Below are 25,899 nucleotides of genomic sequence, written 5' to 3'. Positions count from 1 at the left end.
TATGTACTGTATAACATAAGTGTATGTACTGTATAACATTAAGTGTATGTACTGTGTAACAATAGATGTATGTACTGTATAGCATTAAGTGTATGTACTGTATAACATTAAGTGTATGTACTGTGTAACATTAGGTGTATGTACTGTATAGCATTAAGTGTATGTACTGTATAACATTAAGTGTATGTACTGTATAACATTAGATGTATGTACTGTGTAACATTAGGTGTATATACTGTATAACATTAAGTGTATGTACTGTATAACATCAAGGGTATGTACTTTATAGCATTAAGTGTATGTACTGTGTAACATTAAGTGTATGTACTGTGTAACATTAAGTGTATGTACTGTGTAACATTACGTGTATGTACTGTATAACATTAAGTGTATGTACTGTATAACATTAAGTGTATGTACTTTATAGCATTAAGTGTATGTACTGTTTCACATTAAGTGTATGTACTGTATAACATTAATTTATGTACTGTGTAACATTAAGTGTATGTACTGTATAACATTAAGTGTATGTACTGTGTAGCATTAAGTGTATGTGTATGTCTGAGTGTCTGTACTGTGTAACATTAGGTGTATGTGTATGTCTGAGTGTCTGTACTGTGTAGCATTAAGTGTATGTGTATGTGTATGTCTGAGTGTCTGTACTGTGTAGCATTAGGTGTATGTGTATGTCTGAGTGTCTGTACTGTGTAACATTAGGTGTATGTGTAGGTCTGAGTGTCTGTACTGTGTAGCATTAAGTGTATGTGTATGTCTGAGTGTCTGTACTGTGTAGCATTAAGTGTATGTGTATGTCTGAGTGTCTGTACTGTGTAGCATTAAGTGTATGTGTATGTCTGAGTGTCTGTACTGTGTAGCATTAAGTGTATGTGTATGTCTGAGTGTCTGTACTGTGTAGCATTAAGTGTATGTGTATGTCTGAGTGTCTGTACTGTGTAGCATTAAGTGTATGTGTATGTCTGAGTGTCTGTAGTGTGTAGCATTAAGTGTATGTGTATGTCTGAGTGTATGTACTGTATAACATTAATTTATGTACTGTGTAACATTAAGTGTATGTACTGTATAACATTAAGTGTATGTACTGTGTAACATTAAGTGTACGTACTGTATAACATTAAGTGTACGTACTGCATAACATTAAGTGTACATACTGTATAACATTAAGTGTACATACTATGTAACATTAAGTGTATGTACTGTGTATCATTAAGTGTATGTACTGTGTAACATTAAGTGTATGTACTGTGTAACATTAAGTGTATGTACTGTGTAACATTAAGTGTATGTACTGTATAGCATTAAGTGTATGTACTGTATAGCATTAAGTGTATGTACTGTGTAGCATTAGGTGTTTGTGTATGTCTGAGTGTCTGTACTGTGTAGCATTAGGTGTATGTGTATGTCTGAGTGTCTGTACTGTGTAGCATTAGGTGTTTGTGTATGCCTGAGTGTATGTACTGTGTAGCATTAAGTGTATGTGTATGTCTGAGTGTCTGTACTGTGTAGCATTAAGTGTATGTGTATGCCTGAGTGTCTGTACTGTGTAGCATTAGGTGTATGTGTATGCCTGAGTGTCTGTACTGTGTAACATTAGGTGTATGTGTATGTCTGAGTGTCTGTACTGTGTAGCATTAAGTGTATGTGTATGTCTGAGTGTCTGTACTGTGTAGCATTAAGTGTATGTGTATGCCTGAGTGTCTGTACTGTGTAGCATTAAGTGTATGTGTATGTCTGAGTGTCTGTACTGTGTAACATTAGGTGTATGTGTATGTCTGAGTGTCTGTACTGTGTAGCATTAAGTGTATGTGTATGTGTATGTCTGAGTGTCTGTACTGTGTAGCATTAGGTGTATGTGTATGTCTGAGTGTCTGTACTGTGTAACATTAGGTGTATGTGTAGGTCTGAGTGTCTGTACTGTGTAGCATTAAGTGTATGTGTATGTCTGAGTGTCTGTACTGTGTAGCATTAAGTGTATGTGTATGCCTGAGTGTCTGTACTGTGTAGCATTAAGTGTATGTGTATGTGTATGTCTGAGTGTCTGTACTGTGTAGCATTAGGTGTATGTGTATGTCTGAGTGTCTGTACTGTGTAGCATTAAGTGTATGTGTATGCCTGAGTGTCTGTACTGTGTAGCATTAAGTGTATGTGTATGTCTGAGTGTCTGTACTGTGTAGCATTAGGTGTATGTGTATGTCTGAGTGTCTGTACTGTGTAGCATTAAGTGTATGTGTATGCCTGAGTGTCTGTACTGTGTAGCATTAAGTGTATGTGTATGTCTGAGTGTCTGTACTGTGTAGCATTAGGTGTATGTGTATGTCTGAGTGTCTGTACTGTGTAACATTAGGTGTATGTGTAGGTCTGAGTGTCTGTACTGTGTAGCATTAAGTGTATGTGTATGTCTGAGTGTCTGTACTGTGTAGCATTAAGTGTATGTACTGTATAACATAAGTGTATGTACTGTATAACATTAAGTGTATGTACTGTATAACATTAAGTGTATGTACTGTGTAACAATAGATGTATGTACTGTATAGCATTAAGTGTATGTACTGTATAACATTAAGTGTATGTACTGTGTAACATTAGGTGTATGTACTGTATAGCATTAAGTGTATGTACTGTATAACATTAAGTGTATGTACTGTATAACATTAGATGTATGTACTGTGTAACATTAGGTGTATGTACTGTATAGCATTAAGTGTATGTACTGTATAACATTAAGTGTATGTACTGTATAACATTAAGTGTATGTACTGTGTAACAATAGATGTATGTACTGTATAGCATTAAGTGTATGTACTGTATAACATTAAGTGTATGTACTGTGTAACATTAGGTGTATGTACTGTATAGCATTAAGTGTATGTACTGTATAACATTAAGTGTATGTACTGTATAACATTAAGTGTATGTACTGTGTAACAATAGATGTATGTACTGTATAGCATTAAGTGTATGTACTGTATAACATTAAGTGTATGTACTGTGTAACATTAGGTGTATGTACTGTATAGCATTAAGTGTATGTACTGTATAACATTAAGTGTATGTACTGTATAACATTAGATGTATGTACTGTGTAACATTAGGTGTATGTGTAGGTCTGAGTGTCTGTACTGTGTAGCATTAAGTGTATGTGTATGTGTATGTCTGAGTGTCTGTACTGTGTAGCATTAAGTGTATGTACTGTATAACATAAGTGTATGTACTGTATAACATTAGATGTATGTACTGTGTAACATTAGGTGTATGTGTAGGTCTGAGTGTCTGTACTGTGTAGCATTAAGTGTATGTGTATGTGTATGTCTGAGTGTCTGTACTGTGTAGCATTAGGTGTATGTGTATGTCTGAGTGTCTGTACTGTGTAACATTAGGTGTATGTGTAGGTCTGAGTGTCTGTACTGTGTAGCATTAAGTGTATGTGTATGTCTGAGTGTCTGTACTGTGTAGCATTAAGTGTATGTGTATGCCTGAGTGTCTGTACTGTGTAGCATTAAGTGTATGTGTATGTGTATGTCTGAGTGTCTGTACTGTGTAGCATTAGGTGTATGTGTATGTCTGAGTGTCTGTACTGTGTAGCATTAAGTGTATGTGTATGCCTGAGTGTCTGTACTGTGTAGCATTAAGTGTATGTGTATGTCTGAGTGTCTGTACTGTGTAGCATTAGGTGTATGTGTATGTCTGAGTGTCTGTACTGTGTAACATTAGGTGTATGTGTAGGTCTGAGTGTCTGTACTGTGTAGCATTAAGTGTATGTGTATGTCTGAGTGTCTGTACTGTGTAGCATTAAGTGTATGTACTGTATAACATAAGTGTATGTACTGTATAACATTAAGTGTATGTACTGTATAACATTAAGTGTATGTACTGTGTAACAATAGATGTATGTACTGTATAGCATTAAGTGTATGTACTGTATAACATTAAGTGTATGTACTGTGTAACATTAGGTGTATGTACTGTATAGCATTAAGTGTATGTACTGTATAACATTAAGTGTATGTACTGTATAACATTAGATGTATGTACTGTGTAACATTAGGTGTATGTACTGTATAGCATTAAGTGTATGTACTGTATAACATTAAGTGTATGTACTGTGTAACAATAGATGTATGTACTGTATAGCATTAAGTGTATGTACTGTATAACATTAAGTGTATGTACTGTGTAACATTAGGTGTATGTACTGTATAGCATTAAGTGTATGTACTGTATAACATTAAGTGTATGTACTGTATAACATTAAGTGTATGTACTGTGTAACAATAGATATATGTACTGTATAGCATTAAGTGTATGTACTGTATAACATTAAGTGTATGTACTGTGTAACATTAGGTGTATGTACTGTATAGCATTAAGTGTATGTACTGTATAACATTAAGTGTATGTACTGTATAACATTAGATGTATGTACTGTGTAACATTAGGTGTATGTGTAGGTCTGAGTGTCTGTACTGTGTAGCATTAAGTGTATGTGTATGTGTATGTCTGAGTGTCTGTACTGTGTAGCATTAAGTGTATGTACTGTATAACATAAGTGTATGTACTGTATAACATTAAGTGTATGTACTGTATAACATTAAGTGTATGTACTGTGTAACAATAGATGTATGTACTGTATAGCATTAAGTGTATGTACTGTATAACATTAAGTGTATGTACTGTGTAACATTAGGTGTATGTACTGTATAGCATTAAGTGTATGTACTGTATAACATTAAGTGTATGTACTGTATAACATTAGATGTATGTACTGTGTAACATTAGGTGTATGTGTAGGTCTGAGTGTCTGTACTGTGTAGCATTAAGTGTATGTGTATGTGTATGTCTGAGTGTCTGTACTGTGTAGCATTAAGTGTATGTACTGTGTAACATTAAGTGTATGTACTGTATAACATAAGTGTATGTACTGTATAACATTAAGTGTATGTACTGTGTAACAATAGATGTATGTACTGTATAGCATTAAGTGTATGTACTATATAACATTAAGTGTATGTACTGTGTAACATTAGGTGTATGTACTGTATAGCATTAAGTGTATGTACTGTATAACATTAAGTGTATGTACTGTATAACATTAGATGTATGTACTGTGTAACATTAGGTGTATATACTGTATAACATTAAGTGTATGTACTGTATAACATCAAGGGTATGTACTTTATAGCATTAAGTGTATGTACTGTGTAACATTAAGTGTATGTACTGTGTAACATTAAGTGTATGTACTGTATAACATTAAGTGTATGTACTTTATAGCATTAAGTGTATGTACTGTTTCACATTAAGTGTATGTACTGTATAACATTAATTTATGTACTGTGTAACATTAAGTGTATGTACTGTATAACATTAAGTGTATGTACTGTGTAGCATTAAGTGTATGTGTATGTCTGAGTGTCTGTACTGTGTAACATTAGGTGTATGTGTATGTCTGAGTGTCTGTACTGTGTAGCATTAAGTGTATGTGTATGTGTATGTCTGAGTGTCTGTACTGTGTAGCATTAGGTGTATGTGTATGTCTGAGTGTCTGTACTGTGTAACATTAGGTGTATGTGTAGGTCTGAGTGTCTGTACTGTGTAGCATTAAGTGTATGTGTATGTGTATGTCTGAGTGTCTGTACTGTGTAGCATTAAGTGTATGTGTATGTCTGAGTGTCTGTACTGTGTAGCATTAAGTGTATGTGTATGTCTGAGTGTCTGTACTGTGTAGCATTAAGTGTATGTGTATGTCTGAGTTTCTGTACTGTGTAGCATTAAGTGTATGTGTATGTCTGAGTGTCTGTACTGTGTAGCATTAAGTGTATGTGTATGTCTGAGTGTCTGTAGTGTGTAGCATTAAGTGTATGTGTATGTCTGAGTGTATGTACTGTATAACATTAATTTATGTACTGTGTAACATTAAGTGTATGTACTGTATAACATTAAGTGTATGTACTGTGTAACATTAAGTGTACGTACTGTATAACATTAAGTGTACGTACTGTATAACATTAAGTGTACATACTGTATAACATTAAGTGTACATACTATGTAACATTAAGTGTATGTACTGTGTATCATTAAGTGTATGTACTGTGTAACATTAAGTGTATGTACTGTGTAACATTAAGTGTATGTACTGTATAACATTAATAAGTGTATGTACTGTATAGCATTAAGTGTATGTACTGTATAGCATTAAGTGTATGTACTGTGTAGCATTAGGTGTTTGTGTATGTCTGAGTGTCTGTACTGTGTAGCATTAGGTGTATGTGTATGTCTGAGTGTCTGTACTGTGTAGCATTAGGTGTTTGTGTATGCCTGAGTGTATGTACTGTGTAGCATTAAGTGTATGTGTATGTCTGAGTGTCTGTACTGTGTAGCATTAAGTGTATGTGTATGCCTGAGTGTCTGTACTGTGTAGCATTAGGTGTATGTGTATGCCTGAGTGTCTGTACTGTGTAACATTAGGTGTATGTGTATGTCTGAGTGTCTGTACTGTGTAGCATTAAGTGTATGTGTATGTCTGAGTGTCTGTACTGTGTAGCATTAAGTGTATGTGTATGCCTGAGTGTCTGTACTGTGTAGCATTAAGTGTATGTGTATGTCTGAGTGTCTGTACTGTGTAACATTAGGTGTATGTGTATGTCTGAGTGTCTGTACTGTGTAGCATTAAGTGTATGTGTATGTGTATGTCTGAGTGTCTGTACTGTGTATGTGTATGTCTGAGTGTCTGTACTGTGTAACATTAGGTGTATGTGTAGGTCTGAGTGTCTGTACTGTGTAGCATTAAGTGTATGTGTATGTCTGAGTGTCTGTACTGTGTAGCATTAAGTGTATGTGTATGCCTGAGTGTCTGTACTGTGTAGCATTAAGTGTATGTGTATGTCTGAGTGTCTGTACTGTGTAGCATTAAGTGTATGTGTATGTCTGAGTGTCTGTACTGTGTAGCATTAAGTGTATGTACTGTGTAACATTAAGTGTATGTACTGTATAACATAAGTGTATGTACTGTGTAACAATAGATGTATGTACTGTATAGCATTAAGTGTATGTACTGTATAACATTAAGTGTATGTACTGTGTAACATTAGGTGTATGTACTGTATAGCATTAAGTGTATGTACTGTATAACATTAAGTGTATGTACTGTATAACATTAGATGTATGTACTGTGTAACATTAGGTGTATATTCTGTATAACATTAAGTGTATGTACTGTATAACATCAAGGGTATGTACTTTATAGCATTAAGTGTATGTACTGTGTAACATTAAGTGTATGTACTGTGTAACATTAAGTGTATGTACTGTGTAACATTACGTGTATGTACTGTATAACATTAAGTGTATGTACTGTATAACATTAAGTGTATGTACTGTATCGCATTAAGTGTATGTACTGTATCACATTAAGTGTATGTACTGTATAACATTAATTTATGTACTGTGTAACATTAAGTGTATGTACTGTATAACATAAGTGTATGTACTGTATAGCATTAAGTGTATGTACTGTATAGCATTAAGTGTATGTACTGTATAACATAAGTGTATGTACTGTGTAACATTAAGTGTATGTACTGTATAACATTAAGTGTATGTACTGTGTAACATTAAGTGTATGTACTGTGTAACATTAAGTGTATGTACTGTGTAACATTAAGTGTATGTACTGTGTAACATTAAGTGTATGTACTGTATAGCATTAAGTGTATGTACTGTGTAACATTAAGTGTATGTACTGTGTAACATAAGTGTATGTACTGTATAACATTAAGTGTATGTACTGTATAACATTAGTGTATGTACTGTATAACATTAGTGTATGTACTGTATAACATAAGTGTATGTACTGTATAGCATTAAGTGTATGTACTGTATAGCATTAAGTGTATGTACTGTATAACATTAAGTGTATGTACTTCAAAACATTAAGTGTATGTACTGTATAACATTAAGTGTATGTACTGTATAACATTAAGTGTATGTACTTTAAAACATTAAGTGTATGTACTGTATAACATAAGTGTATGTACTGTATAACATTAAGTGTATGTACTGTATAACATTAATGTATGTACTGTATAACATTAAGTGTATGTACTGTATAACATAAGTGTATGTACTGGGTAACATTAAGTGTATGTACTGTATAACATTAAGTGTATGTACTGTATAACATTAAGAGTATGTACTGTATAACATAAGTGTATGTACTGTATAACATTAAGTGTATGTACTGTATAACATTAAGTGTATGTACTGTATAACATAAGTGTATGTACTGTGTAAGATTAAGTGTATGTACTGTATAACATTAAGTGTATGTACTGTGTAACATTAAGTGTATGTACTGTGTAATATTAAGTGTATGTACTGTATCACATTAGTGTATGTACTGTATAACATTAAGTGTATGTACTGTGTAACATTAAGTGTATGTACTGTGTAATATTAAGTGTATGTACTGTGTAACATTAAGTGTATGTACTGTATAACATTAATTTATGTACTGTGTAACATTAAGTGTATGTACTGTATAACATTAAGAGTATGTACTGTATAACATTAAGTGTATGTACTGTATAACATTAAGAGTATGTACTGTATAACATAAGTGTATGTACTGTATAACATTAAGTGTATGTACTGTATAACATTAAGTGTATGTACTGTATAACATAAGTGTATGTACTGTATAACATAAGTGTATGTACTGTGTAAGATTAAGTGTATGTACTGTATAACATTAAGTGTATGTACTGTGTAACATTAAGTGTATGTACTGTATAACATTAGTGTATGTACTGTATAACATTAAGTGTATGTACTGTGTAACATTAAGTGTATGTACTGTGTAATATTAAGTGTATGTACTGTGTAACATTAAGTGTATGTACTGTATAACATTAAGTGTATGTACTGTATAACATTAAGTGTATGTACTGTGTAACATTAAGTGTATGTACTGTGTAATATTAAGTGTATGTACTGTGTAACATTAAGTGTATGTACTGTATAACATTAAGTGTATGTACTGTATAGCATTAAGTGTATGTACTATGTAACATTAAGTGTATGTACTGTGTAACATTAAGTGTATGTACTGTGTAACATTAAGTGTATGTACTGTATAACATAAGTGTATGTACTGGGTAACATTAAGTGTATGTACTGTATAACATAAGTGTATGTACTGGGTAACATTAAGTGTATGTACTGTATAACATAAGTGTATGTACTGGGTAACATTAAGTGTATGTACTGTATAACATTAAGTGTATGTACTGTATAGCATTAAGTGTATGTACTGTATAGCATTAAGTGTATGTACTGTGTAATATTAAGTGTATGTACTGTATAGCATTAAGTGTATGTACTATGTAACATTAAGTGTATGTACTGTGTAACATTAAGTGTATGTACTGTGTAACATTAAGTGTATGTACTGTATAACATTAAGTGTATGTACTGTATAACATAAGTGTATGTACTGGGTAACATTAAGTGTATGTACTGTGTAATATTAAGTGTATGTACTGTGTAACATTAAGTGTATGTACTGTATAACATTAAGTGTATGTACTGTATAGCATTAAGTGTATGTACTATGTAACATTAAGTGTATGTACTGTGTAACATTAAGTGTATGTACTGTGTAACATTAAGTGTATGTACTGTATAACATTAAGTGTATGTACTGTATAACATAAGTGTATGTACTGGGTAACATTAAGTGTATGTACTGTATAACATAAGTGTATGTACTGGGTAACATTAAGTGTATATATGCTGTATGTGCCGACAACAAAGAAATAAATAATTTTAACTCTTTGATTGCCAATAACACACATAAATAGCAGTGATTTGACCCCCTTGACTGCCCCTTCTTTCTGTATGATATTTCTAATGCATTGAGGCTTCGGTATCCTTTTACATTCAGGGAAACACTCACAGCCTTTACAAAAACTGGTCATGTACGTCTATTATCTTTGTGATGATTTCGCTGGACAGCCTGCTAAATACTGGACACCCTATTTTTTTGGCAGATAGAGGTTACTGGAACATCAACAATATTTATGGAATAACAGACAACTTACCAGGATATCATTCCGCCCTTTGGTAAAAGTGATAAATGTCTCCATGATCTGCTCTCTGGTCTTCATCTGCTTGAAATCTTTCTTCACAGGACCTCCCTCAATCTAAGACACACAGAGCATTGTCATTGTCTACTAATACTACAGTTTTCCAATGCTGGAGCACGAGAGTGCTCGCTGACGTAACTGCAGGTAGACAAACTCACAAGCTAGAAAGTAGTTGCCACAGAAATACAATGCAGAATCAGATACTGAGGTAGAAGGATAGAAATGGAAAAGGGAATCAGCTTTAGAGGTTACTGAGACAGTCACAGTCAGATGCATTGTGGGAAGGGAAGTAAAAGAATTAATAATTATTAAATTAAATTAAAGGGACATAATACTCATATGTTAAATCATTTAAAAGTGATGCAGCGTAGCTGTAAAAAGCTTACTAGAAAATATCACCTGAACATCTCTATGTAAAAAATGAGGATATTTTACCTCGAAATGTCTTCAGCGCAAAAAAAACATAATTTATGTAAGAACCTACCTGATAAATTAATTTCTTTCATATTGGCAAGAGTCCATGAGCTAGTGACGTATGGGATATACAATCCTACCAGGAGGGGCAAAGTTTCCCAAACCTCAAAATGCCTATAAATACACCCCTCACCACACCCACAATTCAGTTTAACGAATAGCCAAGCAGTGGGGTGATAAAGAAAGGAGTAGAAAGCATCAACAAAAGAAATTTGGAAATAATTGTGCTTTATACAAAAAATCATAACCACCATACAAAAGGGTGGGCCTCATGGACTCTTGCCAATATGAAAGAAATTAATTTATCAGGTAAGTTCTTACATATATTATGTTTTCTTTCATGTAATTGGCAAGAGTCCATGAGCTAGTGACGTATGGGATAGCAATACCCAAGACGTGGAACTCCACGCAAGAGTCACTAGAGAGGGAGGGATAAAAATAAAAACAGCCAATTTCCACTGAAAAAAATTAATCCACAACCCAAAAAAGAAATAAGTTTATTTTCCTAAATGAAAGAAAAAAAATCAAATCAAAAAGCAGAAGAATCAAACTGAAACAGCTGCCTGAAGAACTTTTCTACCAAAAACTGCTTCCGAAGAAGCAAATACATCAAAACGGTAGAATTTAGTAAATGTATGCAAAGAGGACCAAGTTGCTGCTTTGCAAATCTGATCAACTGAAGCCTCATTCTTAAATGCTCATGAAGTGGAGACTGATCTAGTAGAATGAGCTGTAATTCTCTGAGGCGGGGCCTGACCCGACTCCAAATAAGCTTGATGGATCAAAAGTTTCAACCAAGAAGCCAAAGAAATAGCAGAAGCCTTCTGACCTTTCCTAGGACCAGAAAATAAAACAAATAGACTGGAAGTCTTCCTGAAATCTTTAGTAGCTTCCACATAGTATTTCAAAGCTCTTACCACATCCAAAGAATGTAAGGATCTTTCAAAAGAATTCTTAGGATTAGGACACAAGGAAGGGACAACAATTTCTCTACTAATGTTAGAATTCACAACCTTAGGTAAAAATTGAAAAGAAGTCCGCAAAACTGCCTTATCCTGATGAAAAATCAGAAAAGGAGACTCACAAGAAAGAGCAGATAGCTCAGAAACTCTTCTACCAGAAGAGATAGCCAAAAGGAACAACACTTTCCAAGAAAGTAGTTTAATGTCCAAAGAATGCATAGGCTCAAATGGAGGAGCCTGTAACGCCTTTAGAACCAAATTAAGACTCCAAGGAGGAGAAATTGATTTAATGACAGACTTAATATGAACTAAAGCCTGAACAAAACAGTGAATATCAGGAAGTATAGCAATCTTTCTGTGAAATAAAACAGAAAGGGCAGAGATTTGGCTCTTCAAAGAACTTGCAGACAAACCCTTATCCAAACCATCCTGAAGAAACTGTAAAATTCTAGGAATTCTAAAAGAATGCCAAGAGAATTTATGAGAAGAACACCATGAAATGTAAGTCTTCCAAACTCTATAATAAATCTTTCTAGAGACAGATTTACGAGCTTCTAACATAGTATTAATCACTGAGTCAGAGAAACCTCTATGACTTAGTACTAAGCGTTCAATTTCCATACCTTCAAATTTAATGATTTGAGATCCTGATAGAAAAAAGGACCTTGAGACAGTAGGTCTGGCCTTAAAGGAAGTGGCCAAGACTGGCAACTGGACATCCGAACCAGATCCGCATACCAAAACCTGTGTGGCCATGCTGAAGCCACCAGCAACACAAATGATTGTTCCATGATGATTTTAGAGATCACTCTTGGAAGGAGAACTAGAGGCGGGAAAATGTAAGCAGGATGATAACACCAAGGAAGTGTCAGCGCATCCACTGCTTCCGCCTGAACATCCCTGGACCTAGACAGATATCTGGGAAGTTTCTTGTTTAGATGAGAGGCCATGAGATCTATCTCTGGAAGACCGAACATCTGAACGATCTGAGAAAACACATCTGGATGGAGAGACCACTCCCCTGGATGTAAAGTCTGACGGCTGAGATAATCCGCCTCCCAATTGTCTACACCTGGGATATGCACCGCAGAGATTAGACAGGAGTTGGATTACGACCAAACAAGTATCCAAGATACCTCTTTCATAGCTTGGGGACTGTGAGTCCCACCCTGATGATTGACATATGCCACTGTTGTGATATTGTCTGTCTGAAAACAAATGAACGGTTCTCTCTTTAACAGAGGCCAAAACTCAAGAGCTCTGAGAACTGCACGGAGTTCTAAAATATTTATTGGTAATCTCACCTCTTGAGATTTCCAAACCCCTTGTGCTGTCAGAGATCCCCAAACAGCTCCCCAACCTGAAAGACTCGCATCTGTTGTGATCACAGTCCAGGTTGGCCGAACAAAAGAGGCCCCTTGAACTAAACGATGGTGATCTATCCACCACGTCAGAGAGTGTTGTACATTGGTATTTAAGGATATTAATTGTGATATCTTTGTATAATCCCTGCACCATTGGGTCAGCATACAAAGCTGTAGAGGTCTCATGTGAAAACGAGCAAAGGGGATCGCGTCCGATGCTGCAGTCATGAGACCTAAAACTTCCATGCACATAGCCACTGAAGGGAATGACTGAGACTGAAGGTGCCGGCAGGCTGCAACCAATTTTAAACGTCACTTGTCTGTTAGAGACAGAGTCATGGACACTGAATCTATCTGGAAGCCTAAAAAGGTGACCCTTGTCTGAGGAATCAAGAAACTTTTTGGTAAATTGATCCTCCAACCATGTTTCCGAAGAAACAACACAAGTTGAGTGTGAGATTCTGTAGAACGTAAAGACTGAGCCAGTACCAAGATATCGTCCAAATAAGGAAACACCGCAATACCCTGTTCTCTGATTACAGAGAGTAGGGCACCTAGAACCTTTGAAAATATTCTTGGAGCAGTTGCTAGGCCAAATGGAAGAGCAACAAATTGGTAATGCTTGTCTAGAAAAGAGAATCTCAGAAACTGATAATGATCTGGATGAATCGGAATATGAAGGTATGCATCCTGCAAGTCTATTGTGGACATATAATGTCCTTGCTGAACAAAAGGCAGAATAGTCCTTATAGTCACCATCTTGAAAGTTGGTACTCTTACATAATGATTCAAAATTTTCAGATCCAGAACTGGTCTGAATAAATTTTCCTTCTTTGGGACAATGAAAAGATTTGAATAAAACCCCAAGCCTTGTTCCTGAAAAGGAACTGGCATGATTACCCCTGAAGACTCCAGGTCTGAAACACACTTCAGGAAAGCCTGAGCTTTTACTGGATTTGCTGGGATACGTGAGAGAAAAAAAATCTTCTCACAGGAGGTCTTACTCTGAATCCTATTCGATACCCTTGAGAGACAATGCTCTGAATCCATTAATTTTGGACAGAATTTATCCAAATATCCTTGAAAAACCATAATCTGCCCCCTACCAGCTGAGCTGGAATGAGGGTCGCACCTTTATGAGGACTTAGGGGCTGACTAAATGGCTTGGATTTATTCCAATTTGAGGAAGGCTTCCAATTGGAAACAGATTCCTTGGGGGGAGGATTATTTTGTTCCTTATTTTGACGAAAGGAACGAAAACGGTTAGCCTTAGATTTACCCTTAGGTTTTTTATCCTGAGGCAGAACAACTCCTTTTCCCCCAGTGACAGTTGAAATAATAGAATCCAACTGAGAACCAAATAAATTATTACCTTGGAAAGAAAGAGATAGTAATCTAGATTTAGATGTCATATCAGCATTCCAAGATTTAAGCCACAAAGCTCTTCTAGCTAATATAGCTAAAGACATGGATCTACCATCAATTTTGATAATATAAAAAATGGCATCACAAATAAAATGATTAGCATGTTGCAGTAAGCGAATAATGCTAGATATGTCAGAATCCAATTCTTGTTGCTCTAAATTCTCCAACCAGAAAGTTGATGCAGCCGCAACATCAGCCAAAGAAATTGCAGGTCTAAGAAGATGACCTGAATATAAATAGGACTTCCTTAAATAAGATTCAAGCTTCCTATCTAAAGGATCCTTAAAGGAAGTACTATCTTCCATAGAAATAGTGGTACGTTTAGCAAGAGTAGAAATAGCCCCATCAACTTTGGGGATTTTTTCCCAAAACTCTATAGACTTTGCTGGTAAAGGATACAATTTTTTAAACCTTGAAGAAGGAATAAAAGAAGTACCTGGCTTATTCCATTCCTTAGAAATCATATCAGAAATAGCCTCAGGAATACGAAAAACCCCTGGAGAAACTACAGGAGGTTTAAAAACAGCATTTAAACGTTTATTAGACTGAACGTCAAGAGAACTGGTTACCTCAATATCCAAAGTAATTAACACTTCTTTTAATAAAGAACGCATATACTCTATTTTAAATAAATAAGTAGATTTGTCAGTGTCAATATCTGAGGAAGGATCTTCTGTATCAGATAGATCCTCATCAGAAGAGGATAAATTATTATGTTGTTGGTCATTTGAAATTTCATCAACTGAATGAGAAGTTTTAAAAACATAATTTATGCTTACCTGATAAATTCCTTTCTTCTGTTGTGTGATCAGTCCACGGGTCATCATTACTTCTGGGATATAACTCCTCCCCAACAGGAAATGCAAGAGGATTCACCCAGCAGAGCTGCATATAGCTCCTCCCCTCTACGTCACTCCCAGTCATTCGACCAAGAATCAACGAGAAAGGAGAAACCAAGGGTGAAGTGGTGACTGGAGTATAATTTAAAAAATATCTACCTGCCTTAAAAAACAGGGCGGGCCGTGGACTGATCACACAACAGAAGAAAGGAATTTATCAGGTAAGCATAAATTATGTTTTCTTCTGTTATGTGTGATCAGTCCACGGGTCATCATTACTTCTGGGATACCAATACCAAAGCAAAAGTACACGGATGACGGGAGGGATAGGCAGGCTCATTATACAGAAGGAACCACTGCCTGAAGAACCTTTCTCCCAAAAATAGCCTCCGAAGAAGCAAAAGTGTCAAATTTGTAAAATTTGGAAAAAGTATGAAGCGAAGACCAAGTTGCAGCCTTGCAAATCTGTTCAACAGAGGCCTCATTCTTAAAGGCCCAAGTGGAAGCCACAGCTCTAGTAGAATGAGCTGTAATTCTTTCAGGAGGCTGCTGTCCAGCAGTCTCATAGGCTAAACGAATTATGCTACGAAGCCAGAAGGAGAGAGAGGTAGCCGAAGCCTTATGACCTCTCCTCTGACCAGAGTACACGACAAACAGGGAAGACGTTTGTCGAAAATCCTTAGTTGCCTGCAAGTAGAACTTGAGGGCACGAACTACATCTAGATTGTGTAGAAGACGTTCCTTCTTTGAAGAAGGATTCGGGCACAGAGAAGGAACCACGATCTCTTGATTGATGTTCCTGTTAGTGACTACCTTAGGTAAGAACCCAGGTTTAGTACGCAGAACTACCTTATCTGAATGAAAAATCAAATAAGGAGAATCACAATGTAAAGCTGATAACTCAGAGACTCTCCGAGCCGAAGAAATAGCCATTAAAAATAACACTTTCCAAGATAACAACTTTATATCAATGGAATGAAGGGGTTCAAACGGAACTCCTTGTAGAACGTTAAGAACAAGGTTTAAACTCCATGGCGGAGCAACAGTTTTAAACACAGGCTTGATTCTCGCTAAAGCCTGACAAAAGGCCTGGACGTCTGGATTTTCTGATAGACGCCTGTGCAACAAGATGGACAGAGCTGAGATCTGTCCCTTTAATGAACTAGCCGATAAACCCTTTTCTAAACCTTCTTGTAGAAAGGACAATATCCTAGGAATCCTAACCTTACTCCAGGAGTAACCTTTGGATTCGCACCAGTATAGGTATTTACGCCATATCTTATGGTAAATTCTTCTGGTAACAGGCTTCCTAGCCTGTATCAGGGTATCAATAACCGACTCAGAAAAATCACGTTTTGATAAAATCAAGCGTTCAATTTCCAAGCAGTCAGCTTCAGAGAAGTTAGATTTTGATGTTTGAATGGACCCTGTATCAGAAGGTCCTGTCTTAGAGGTAGAGACCAAGGCGGACAGGATGACATGTCCACTAGATCTGCATACCAAGTCCTGCGTGGCCACGCAGGCGCTCTTAGAATCACTGATGCTCTCTCCTGTTTGATTTTGGCAATCAATCGAGGAAGCAGCGGGAAGGGTGGAAACACATAAGCCATCCCGAAGTTCCAAGGTGCTGTCAAAGCATCTATCAGAACCGCTCCCGGATCCCTGGATCTGGACCCGTAGCGAGGAAGTTTGGCGTTCTGACGAGACGCCATGAGATCTATCTCTGGTTTGCCCCAACGTCGAAGTATTTGGGCAAAGACCTCCGGATGAAGTTCCCACTCCCCCGGATGAAAAGTCTGGCGACTCAAGAAATCCGCCTCCCAGTTCTCCACTCCCGGGATGTGGATTGCTGACAGGTGGCAAGAGTGAGACTCTGCCCAGCGAATTATCTTTGATACTTCCATCATTGCTAGGGAGCTTCTTGTCCCTCCTTGATGGTTGATGTAAGCTACAGTCGTGATGTTGTCCGACTGAAACCTGATGAACCCCCGAGTTCTTAACTGGGGCCAAGCCAGAAGGGCATTGAGAACTGCTCTCAATTCCAGAATGTTTATTGGTAGGAGACTTTCCTCCTGATTCCATTGTCCCTGAGCCTTCAGAGAATTCCAGACAGCGCCCCAACCTAGTAGGCTGGCGTCTGTTGTTACAATTGTCCAGTCCGGCCTGCTGAATGGCATCCCCCTGGACAGATGTGGCCGAGAAAGCCACCATAGAAGAGAGTTTCTGGTCTCGATCCAGATTCAGAGTAGGGGACAAGTCTGAGTAATCCCCATTCCACTGACTCAGCATGCACAATTGCAGCGGTCTGAGATGTAGACGTGCAAAGGGTACTATGTCCATTGCTGCTACCATTAAGCCGATCACCTCCATGCATTGAGCTACTGACGGGAGTTGAATGGAATGAAGGACACGGCATGCATTTAGAAGCTTTGTTAATCTGTCTTCTGTCAGATAAATCTTCATTTCTACAGAATCTATCAGAGTCCCCAAGAATGGAACTCTTGTGAGAGGAAAGAGAGAACTCTTCTTTTCGTTCACTTTCCATCCATGCGACCTTAGAAATGCCAGAACTAACTCTGTATGAGACTTGGCAGTTTGAAAGCTTGAAGCTTGTATCAGAATGTCGTCTAGGTACGGAGCTACCGAAATTCCTCGCGGTCTTAGTACCGCCAGAAGGGCACCCAGAACCTTTGTGAAGATTCTTGGAGCCGTAGCCAATCCGAATGGAAGAGCTACAAACTGGTAATGCCTGTCTAAGAAGGCAAACCTTAGATACCGGTAATGATCTTTGTGAATCGGTATGTGAAGGTAAGCATCCTTTAAATCCACTGTAGTCATGTACTGACCCTTTTGGATCATGGGTAAGATTGTCCGAATAGTTTCCATTTTGAACGATGGAACTCTTAGGAATTTGTTTAGGATCTTTAAATCCAAGATTGGCCTGAAAGTTCCCTCTTTTTTGGGAACCACAAACAGGTTTGAGTAAAACCCTTGTCCTTGTTCCGACCGCGGAACCGGATGGATCACTCCCATTAATAACAGATCTTGTACACAGCGTAGAAACGCTTCTTTCTTTATCTGGTTTGTTGACAACCTTGACAGATGAAATCTCCCTCTTGGGGGAGAGAATTTGAAGTCTAGAAGGTATCCCTGAGATATGATCTCTAACGCCCAGGGATCCTGAACATCTCTTGCCCAAGCCTGGGCGAAGAGAGAGAGTCTGCCCCCCACTAGATCCGGTCCCGGATCGGGGGCCCTCGATTCATGTTGTCTTAGGGGCAGCAGCAGGTTTCCTGGCCTGCTTGCCCTTGTTCCAGGACTGGTTAGGTTTCCAGCCTTGTCTGTAACGAGCAACGGCTCCTTCCTGTTTTGGAGCAGTGGAAGTTGGTGCTGCTCCTGCTTTGAAATTCCGAAAAGGACGAAAATTAGACTGTCTAGCCTTAGCTTTGGCTTTGTCTTGAGGCAGGGCGTGGCCCTTACCTCCTGTAATGTCAGCGATAATTTCTTTCAAACCGGGCCCAAATAAAGTTTGCCCTTTGAAAGGTATATTAAGTAATTTGGACTTAGAAGTTACATCAGCTGACCAGGATTTTAGCCACAGCGCCCTACGTGCCTGAATGGCGAATCCTGAGTTCTTAGCCGTAAGTTTGGTTAAATGTACTACGGCCTCCGAAATGAATGAATTAGCTAGTTTAAGGACTCTAAGCCTGTCCGTAATGTCGTCCAGCGTAGCTGAACTAAGGTTCTCTTCCAGAGACTCCATCCAAAATGCTGCCGCAGCCGTAATCGGCGCGATGCATGCAAGGGGTTGCAATATAAAACCTTGTTGAACAAACATTTTCTTAAGGTAACCCTCTAATTTTTTATCCATTGGATCTGAAAAAGCACAGCTATCCTCCACCGGGATAGTGGTACGCTTAGCTAAAGTAGAAACTGCTCCCTCCACCTTAGGGACCGTTTGCCATAAGTCCCGTGTGGTGGCGTCTATTGGAAACATCTTTCTAAATATTGGAGGGGGTGAGAACGGCACACCGGGTCTATCCCACTCCTTAGTAACAATTTCAGTTAGTCTCTTAGGTATAGGAAAAACGTCAGTACTCGCCGGTACCGCAAAGTATTTATCCAACCTACACAATTTCTCTGGTATTGCAACAGTGTTACAATCATTAAGAGCCGCTAAAACCTCCCCTAGTAATACACGGAGGTTCTCCAATTTAAATTTAAAATTTGAAATATCTGAATCCAATCTGTTTGGATCAGAACCGTCACCCACAGAATGAAGCTCTCCGTCCTCATGCTCTGCAAGCTGTGACGCAGTATCCGACATGGCTCTAGTATTATCAGCGCACTCTGTTCTCACCCCAGAGTGATCACGCTTGCCCCTTAGTTCTGGTAATTTAGCCAAAACTTCAGTCATAACAGTAGCCATATCTTGTAATGTTATCTATTAAATTTGAAACGTAAAAATTACAGAGCAACGTTTTTAATCACAGTCAATATATAAGTCTCACAGCTCTGCTGAGAGAATCTACCTCCCTTCAAAGAAGTTTGAAGACCCCTGAGTTCTGTTAGATATGAACCGGATCATGCAGGAAATACAAGAGTAACTGACTGGAAATTTTTGATGCGTAGCAAAGAGCGCCAAAAACGGCCCCTCCCCCTCACACACAGCAGTGAGAGAGAAACGAAACTGTCACAATTAAAACAAGCAGCTGCCAAGTGGAAAAATAATGCCCAAACATTTATTCACTCAGTACCTCAGAAAATGCAAACGATTCTACATTCCAGCAAAAACGTTTAACATAATAAATACCTATTAAAAGGTTTAATGTACTTTTTACAGAGTAATTCCAGTGAAGTACCATCCCCAGAATACTGAAGTGTAGAGTATACATACATGTTATTATAACGGTATGGCAGGATTTTCTCATCAATTCCATTCAGAAAATAAATACTGCTACATACCTCAATGCAGATTCATCTGCCCGCTGTCCCCTGATCTGAAGCTTTTACCTCCCTCAGATGGCCGAGAAACAGCAATATGATCTTAACTACTCCGGTTAAAATCATAGTAAAAAACTCTGGTAGATTCTTCTTCAAACTCTGCCAGAGAGGCAATAACACGCTCCGGTGCTATTGTAAAATAACAAACTTTTGATTGAAGTTATAAAAACTAAGTATAATCACCATAGTCCTCTCACACATCCTATCTAGTCGTTGGGTGCAAGAGAATGACTGGGAGTGACGTAGAGGGGAGGAGCTATATGCAGCTCTGCTAGGTGAATCCTCTTGCATTTCCTGTTGGGGAGGAGTTATATCCCAGAAGTAATGATGACCCGTGGACTGATCACACATAACAGAAGAAAGACCTTTTACGTTTATTAGAAGGTGGAAATGCAGACAAAGCCTTCAGGATAGAATCAGAAACAAATTCTTTAAAATTTACAGGTATATCCTGTACATTAGAAGTTGAAGGAACTGCAACTGGCAATGTACTATTACTGATGGATACACTATCTGCATGTAAAAGTTTATCATGACAACTATTACAAATGACATTCGGTGGAATAATTTCTACAATTTTACAACAAATGCACTTAGCTTTGATAGAACCGATGTCAGGCAGCAATGTTCCAGCAGAAACTTCTGAGGCAGGATCAGATTGGGACATGTTGCAAAATGTAAAAGAAAAAACAACATATACAGCAAAATTATCAATTTCCTTATATGACAGTTTCAGGAATGGGAAAAAATGCAAATAGGGTATTGAAATAATGAAAAAGTTTGGCGCCAAGTATGACGCACAACATAACTGAAACTTGTTTGGCGCCAATAATAACCAGAAATGACACACGTCACCAATGACGCAACCGTGTGTAAGGCTTCGGCGTCAATTCTGACGTTGGAAATGACGAAGTTGCGTCAGACGTATTTTTCGCGCCAAAAAAAATCTAGCACCAAAAATGACGCAATAAAGTTTAGCATTTGGCGCACCCGCGGGCCTATTACCGCCCGCACTTGCAAGAAGTAGTCAAATGAAAAAAAGACTAAACCCCAGGTAAGAAAAAAATTTCTTAACATTTTTTTATTTTCCCCAAATATGAAACTGACAGTCTGCAGAAGGAAATACATGAACCTGACTCAAGGCAAATATAAGTACAATACATATATTTAGAACTTTATATAATTGCATAAAGTGCCAAACCATAGCTGAGGTGTCTTAAGTAATGAAAACATACTTACCAAAAGACACCCATCCACATATAGCAGATAGCCAAACCAGTACTGAAACAGTTATCAGCAGAGGTAATGGTAAAATGAGAGTATATCGTCGATCTGAAAATTGAGGTAGGAGAGGAATCTCTATGACCGATAACAGAGAACCTATGAAATAGACCCCCGTTAGGGAAATCATCATATTCAATAAGTGATACTCCCTTCACGTCCCTCTGACATTCGCTGTACTCTGAGAGGAATCGGGCTTCAACAATGCTGAGAAGCGCATATCAACGTAGAATCTAGCACAAACTTACTTCACCACCCCCATAGGAGGCAAAGTTTGTAAAACTGAATTGTGGGTGTGGTGAGGGGTGTATTTATAGGCATTTTGAGGTTTGGGAAACTTTGCCCCTCCTGGTAGGATTGTATATCCCATATGTCACTAGCTCATGGACTCTTGCCAATTACATGAAAGAAAGTAAGTGCTGTGTGAACAGTTATCCTTCACTACTGTCATCTGCATGTTGAAAATAAAACCGACCAATCACTTCATCAGTGCTGATGTCACACTTTACTGTGATCTCATGAGATTTCACTGAAATGTTGTGCCTGCACATGCCAGATGCACGCTCCCTTGCAAGTCCCAGGACTAGCATCCTGATTTACAATGGGATGTGGCTACTGAGAAACTTTTGAGGTAAAATATCTTTCTTTTTTACATAGAGATGTTCAGGTGATATTTTCTAGTCAGCTTTTTACAGCTACACTGCAGCACTTTTAAGTGTTTCAATATTTGTCCCTTTAAATATTTCTTTCATAATTCAGATAAAGCACTGGTTTTCAAACCTGTTCTCACGCCTCCCTAACAGGACACATTTTCAGGATTACCTTGGGTGAGAGCAGGTAAAATAACCATGGTTACTGATTAGCTGATTATTTTCACCTGTGCTCTAGTTCAGATATCCTCAAAATCTGGCCTGTTAGAGAGGCTGAGGAGAGGTTTGAAAACCAGTGTGATAGAGCATTTACTTTTAAACAACTTTCCTATTTACTTATGTTATCTAATTTGCTTCGTTCTGTTGGTTTTCTTTATTGAAAAGCAGACCTAGATAGACTCATTTGCTGAGAGTTAGCTGCTTATTGGTGACTGCACTGTTCAGCTAGCTCACGGTACTGCTTTGCTGTTCCTTCAATAAAGGATACCAAGAGAATGAAGTAAAATTGATAATACAAAATAAACTGAAAAGTTGTTTAAAAATGTAGATTCTATCTGAATCATTATTTTTTTTATGGGACACTGAACCCTATTTTTTTCTTTCATGATTCAGATAGAGCAGCAATTTTAAGCAACTTTCTAATTTACTCCTATTATCATTTTTTCTTCGTTCTCTTGCTATCTTTATTTGAAAAAGAAGGCATCTAAGCTTTTTTTCATGGTTCAGAACTCTGGACAGCACTTTTTTATTGGTGGATGAATTTATCCACCAATCAGCAAGGACAACTCAGGTTGTTCATCAAAAATGGGCCGCATCTAAACTTTACATTCTTGCATTTTAAATAAAGATACCAAGAGAATAAAGAAAATTTGATAATAGGAGTAAATTAGAAAGTTGCTTAAAATTTCATGCTCTATCTGAATCACGAAAGAAAAAATGTGGGTTCAGTGTCCCTTTAAGGTTATACATTCTATGCTCCTTTTAGACATTTTTAAATACACTACAGCTTTATCTTCTTTGCACAACAAATGGTCCTACACTCAGAAAAACAAAAAAACACGTTTTTATGCTTGTGGGATGTGTCACTGTCAGCCAATAAAGCTGTGGGAGTTTTGCTTACCAGCCAGTGAGATTCTATCCTCAGGACTAGTATTGCACAAACATGCTTTTTTCTTTTAGTTTAAGAACAAAATAAATAGCTTTATGTAAAAACATTTTAGTATGTGTAAATAGTGTTTTTTCATATGCATGATTAGTTTTTAAAGTGATGGTAAACACCGGGTAGTTAGAATAGTATATTCACACTCTGTATACTTTCAAGATTATAACCGCTATGAAATATTTGTACATTTCTATTTACTTTTACGTTTTTATATTTTTCCTGCAGCTCTAGTTCACTCCGCCCCCTCAAAGTATTCACAAAGCACTCAAGTGACATGTATACAGAGATATACAAAGATGGCAGAAGCTCTGTTTATTCCAAGAAGATTGTTTGTGACAAGAGATAAGGAGATTTAATCTCCTGCAACAGAAAGTTTTTTCACTGTAAGAGCAATACAATTGTGGAACTCATTACCTAAGGAGGTAGTGAATGCCAATACCTTAGATACATTTAAAAATGGTTTGGATACAATTCTGGCTAGAAACAGTGATATGATTATTTGTGTTAAATGGGTCACCTACTTTAATGGGATTAATTTAAGTTTAACTGGAGCTTTTTTGTAAGTATATAGATTTGTATAGGTTAAACTCTGTGGACTTCTATCTTTTTTCAACCTCATCTTCTATGTTACTATGTATTGTGATACCACCCGCTTTACATGTCAGAGCCTCTGCGCGCTTGAACTTCTTAACATATGGCTCTCATAGAAGTAAGCGAATCAACACAATCTCATTGATTGCGCAAATCATATGACAAAATATATATATATATATATGCTACCGCGGGGGGGCAACAGGGGTTTGTAATTGAAGATGACCTAAAAAAATTCTAATATACATTATAAAGTAAACTTGTGTATGTGAGGTTATTGGGGCACATAGATTAAGTTGAAATGAGGATCAAACATGGAGTTTACCATCACTTTAATGCCCAAATCATTAATATATTCTACCTTTGTGATATAATTGTTGTATCTGAATAGAAGATTCTATGAAGATTCTTTACAGGTATAAAAGAAACATGGCAACCTCATGTAACCATAAATAATGTTAATCTTGAAAATGTTGTATGTTTTGACCTTGCTTTACAAAGCCCTTGTGACTCACTGTGACTCCCTCGATCCGAAATCCCATTGTAGCAGTGGAGCTCACGGTTTCTCGCCATTGCATGTAGCGTGGTTTGGTGACCGCTTTCTGTGCGTGCTCCTCCTGGGTGGGCGCTGATGGATCCACACTCACCATCTTGTTATACATGTCCTTACGTGGTGTGGGTTTCAGCATCGCCTTTGCTAATTCCTCCTCCAGGTAAGTCCTTGAAGAGGAAATACTTATATTGCTTAGTTATATGAAGCTTTACAGACTTTCGCCAATAAAGGGACGTATAAAAGAGAGCTTTGTCCTTTAAAGAGTGAGGTTAAACATACTATTATGACCCCATTGGAGAGGAGGGGCTTAAAAAAGCTGAGGCTGTAAGTATTTTTAACATAAAGAGTAACGAACACAAGAACAAGGGGTCATGACCTCAAGTTGAAGGGTAGTAAGTTCGGGAGTAATTTGAGGAAGAGCTTCTTCACAGAAAACAGAATTTATGTTTACCTGATAAATTACTTTCTCCAACGGTGTGTCCGGTCCACGGCGTCATCCTTACTTGTGGGATATTCTCTTCCCCAACAGGAAATGGCAAAGAGCCCAGCAAAGCTGGTCACATGATCCCTCCTAGGCTCCGCCTTCCCCAGTCATTCGACCGACGTAAAGGAGGAATATTTGCATAGGAGAAACCATATGATACCGTGGTGACTGTAGTTAAAGAAAATAAATTATCAGACCTGATTAAAAAACCAGGGCGGGCCGTGGACCGGACACACCGTTGGAGAAAGTAATTTATCAGGTAAACATAAATTCTGTTTTCTCCAACATAGGTGTGTCCGGTCCACGGCGTCATCCTTACTTGTGGGAACCAATACCAAAGCTTTAGGACACGGATGAAGGGAGGGAGCAAATCAGGTCACCTAGATGGAAGGCACCACGGCTTGCAAAACCTTTCTCCCAAAAATAGCCTCAGAAGAAGCAAAAGTATCAAACTTGTAAAATTTAGTAAAAGTGTGCAGTGAAGACCAAGTCGCTGCCTTACATATCTGATCAACAGAAGCCTCGTTCTTGAAGGCCCATGTGGAAGCCACAGCCCTAGTGGAATGAGCTGTGATTCTTTCAGGAGGCTGCCGTCCGGCAGTCTCGTAAGCCAATCTGATGATGCTTTTAATCCAAAAAGAGAGAGAGGTAGAAGTTGCTTTTTGACCTCTCCTTTTACCAGAATAAACAACAAACAAGGAAGATGTTTGTCTAAAATCCTTTGTAGCATCTAAATAGAATTTTAGAGCACGAACAACATCCAAATTGTGCAACAAACGTTCCTTCTTTGAAACTGGATTCGGACACAAAGAAGGCACGACTATCTCCTGGTTAATGTTTTTGTTAGAAACAACTTTTGGAAGAAAACCAGGTTTAGTACGTAAAACCACCTTATCTGCATGGAACACCAGATAAGGAGGAGAACACTGCAGAGCAGATAATTCAGAAAC

General features: G+C 37.6%; 1 protein-coding gene across 1 annotated transcript in view; it reads right to left on the bottom strand.

Moving 5' to 3' along the window:
• LOC128665880 (inositol-trisphosphate 3-kinase B) overlaps positions 1–25,899 on the bottom strand; it is a 310,718-nt gene that overhangs the window by 46,250 nt on the left and 238,569 nt on the right. Inside the window, exons 5-6 of the mRNA XM_053720127.1 lie at positions 24,428–24,632; positions 10,116–10,217 (exon numbers count right to left, since the gene is read on the bottom strand). Of these exons, the coding sequence (XP_053576102.1) occupies positions 10,116–10,217; positions 24,428–24,632 (307 nt within the window). The remainder of the gene's footprint in view (positions 1–10,115; positions 10,218–24,427; positions 24,633–25,899) is intronic.

The sequence above is a fragment of the Bombina bombina genome, chromosome 7 (genome assembly GCF_027579735.1).
Source record: "Bombina bombina isolate aBomBom1 chromosome 7, aBomBom1.pri, whole genome shotgun sequence".
NCBI classification, from domain to species: Eukaryota; Metazoa; Chordata; class Amphibia; order Anura; family Bombinatoridae; genus Bombina; species Bombina bombina.
This window is presented reverse-complemented; position numbering and strand designations above follow the sequence as displayed.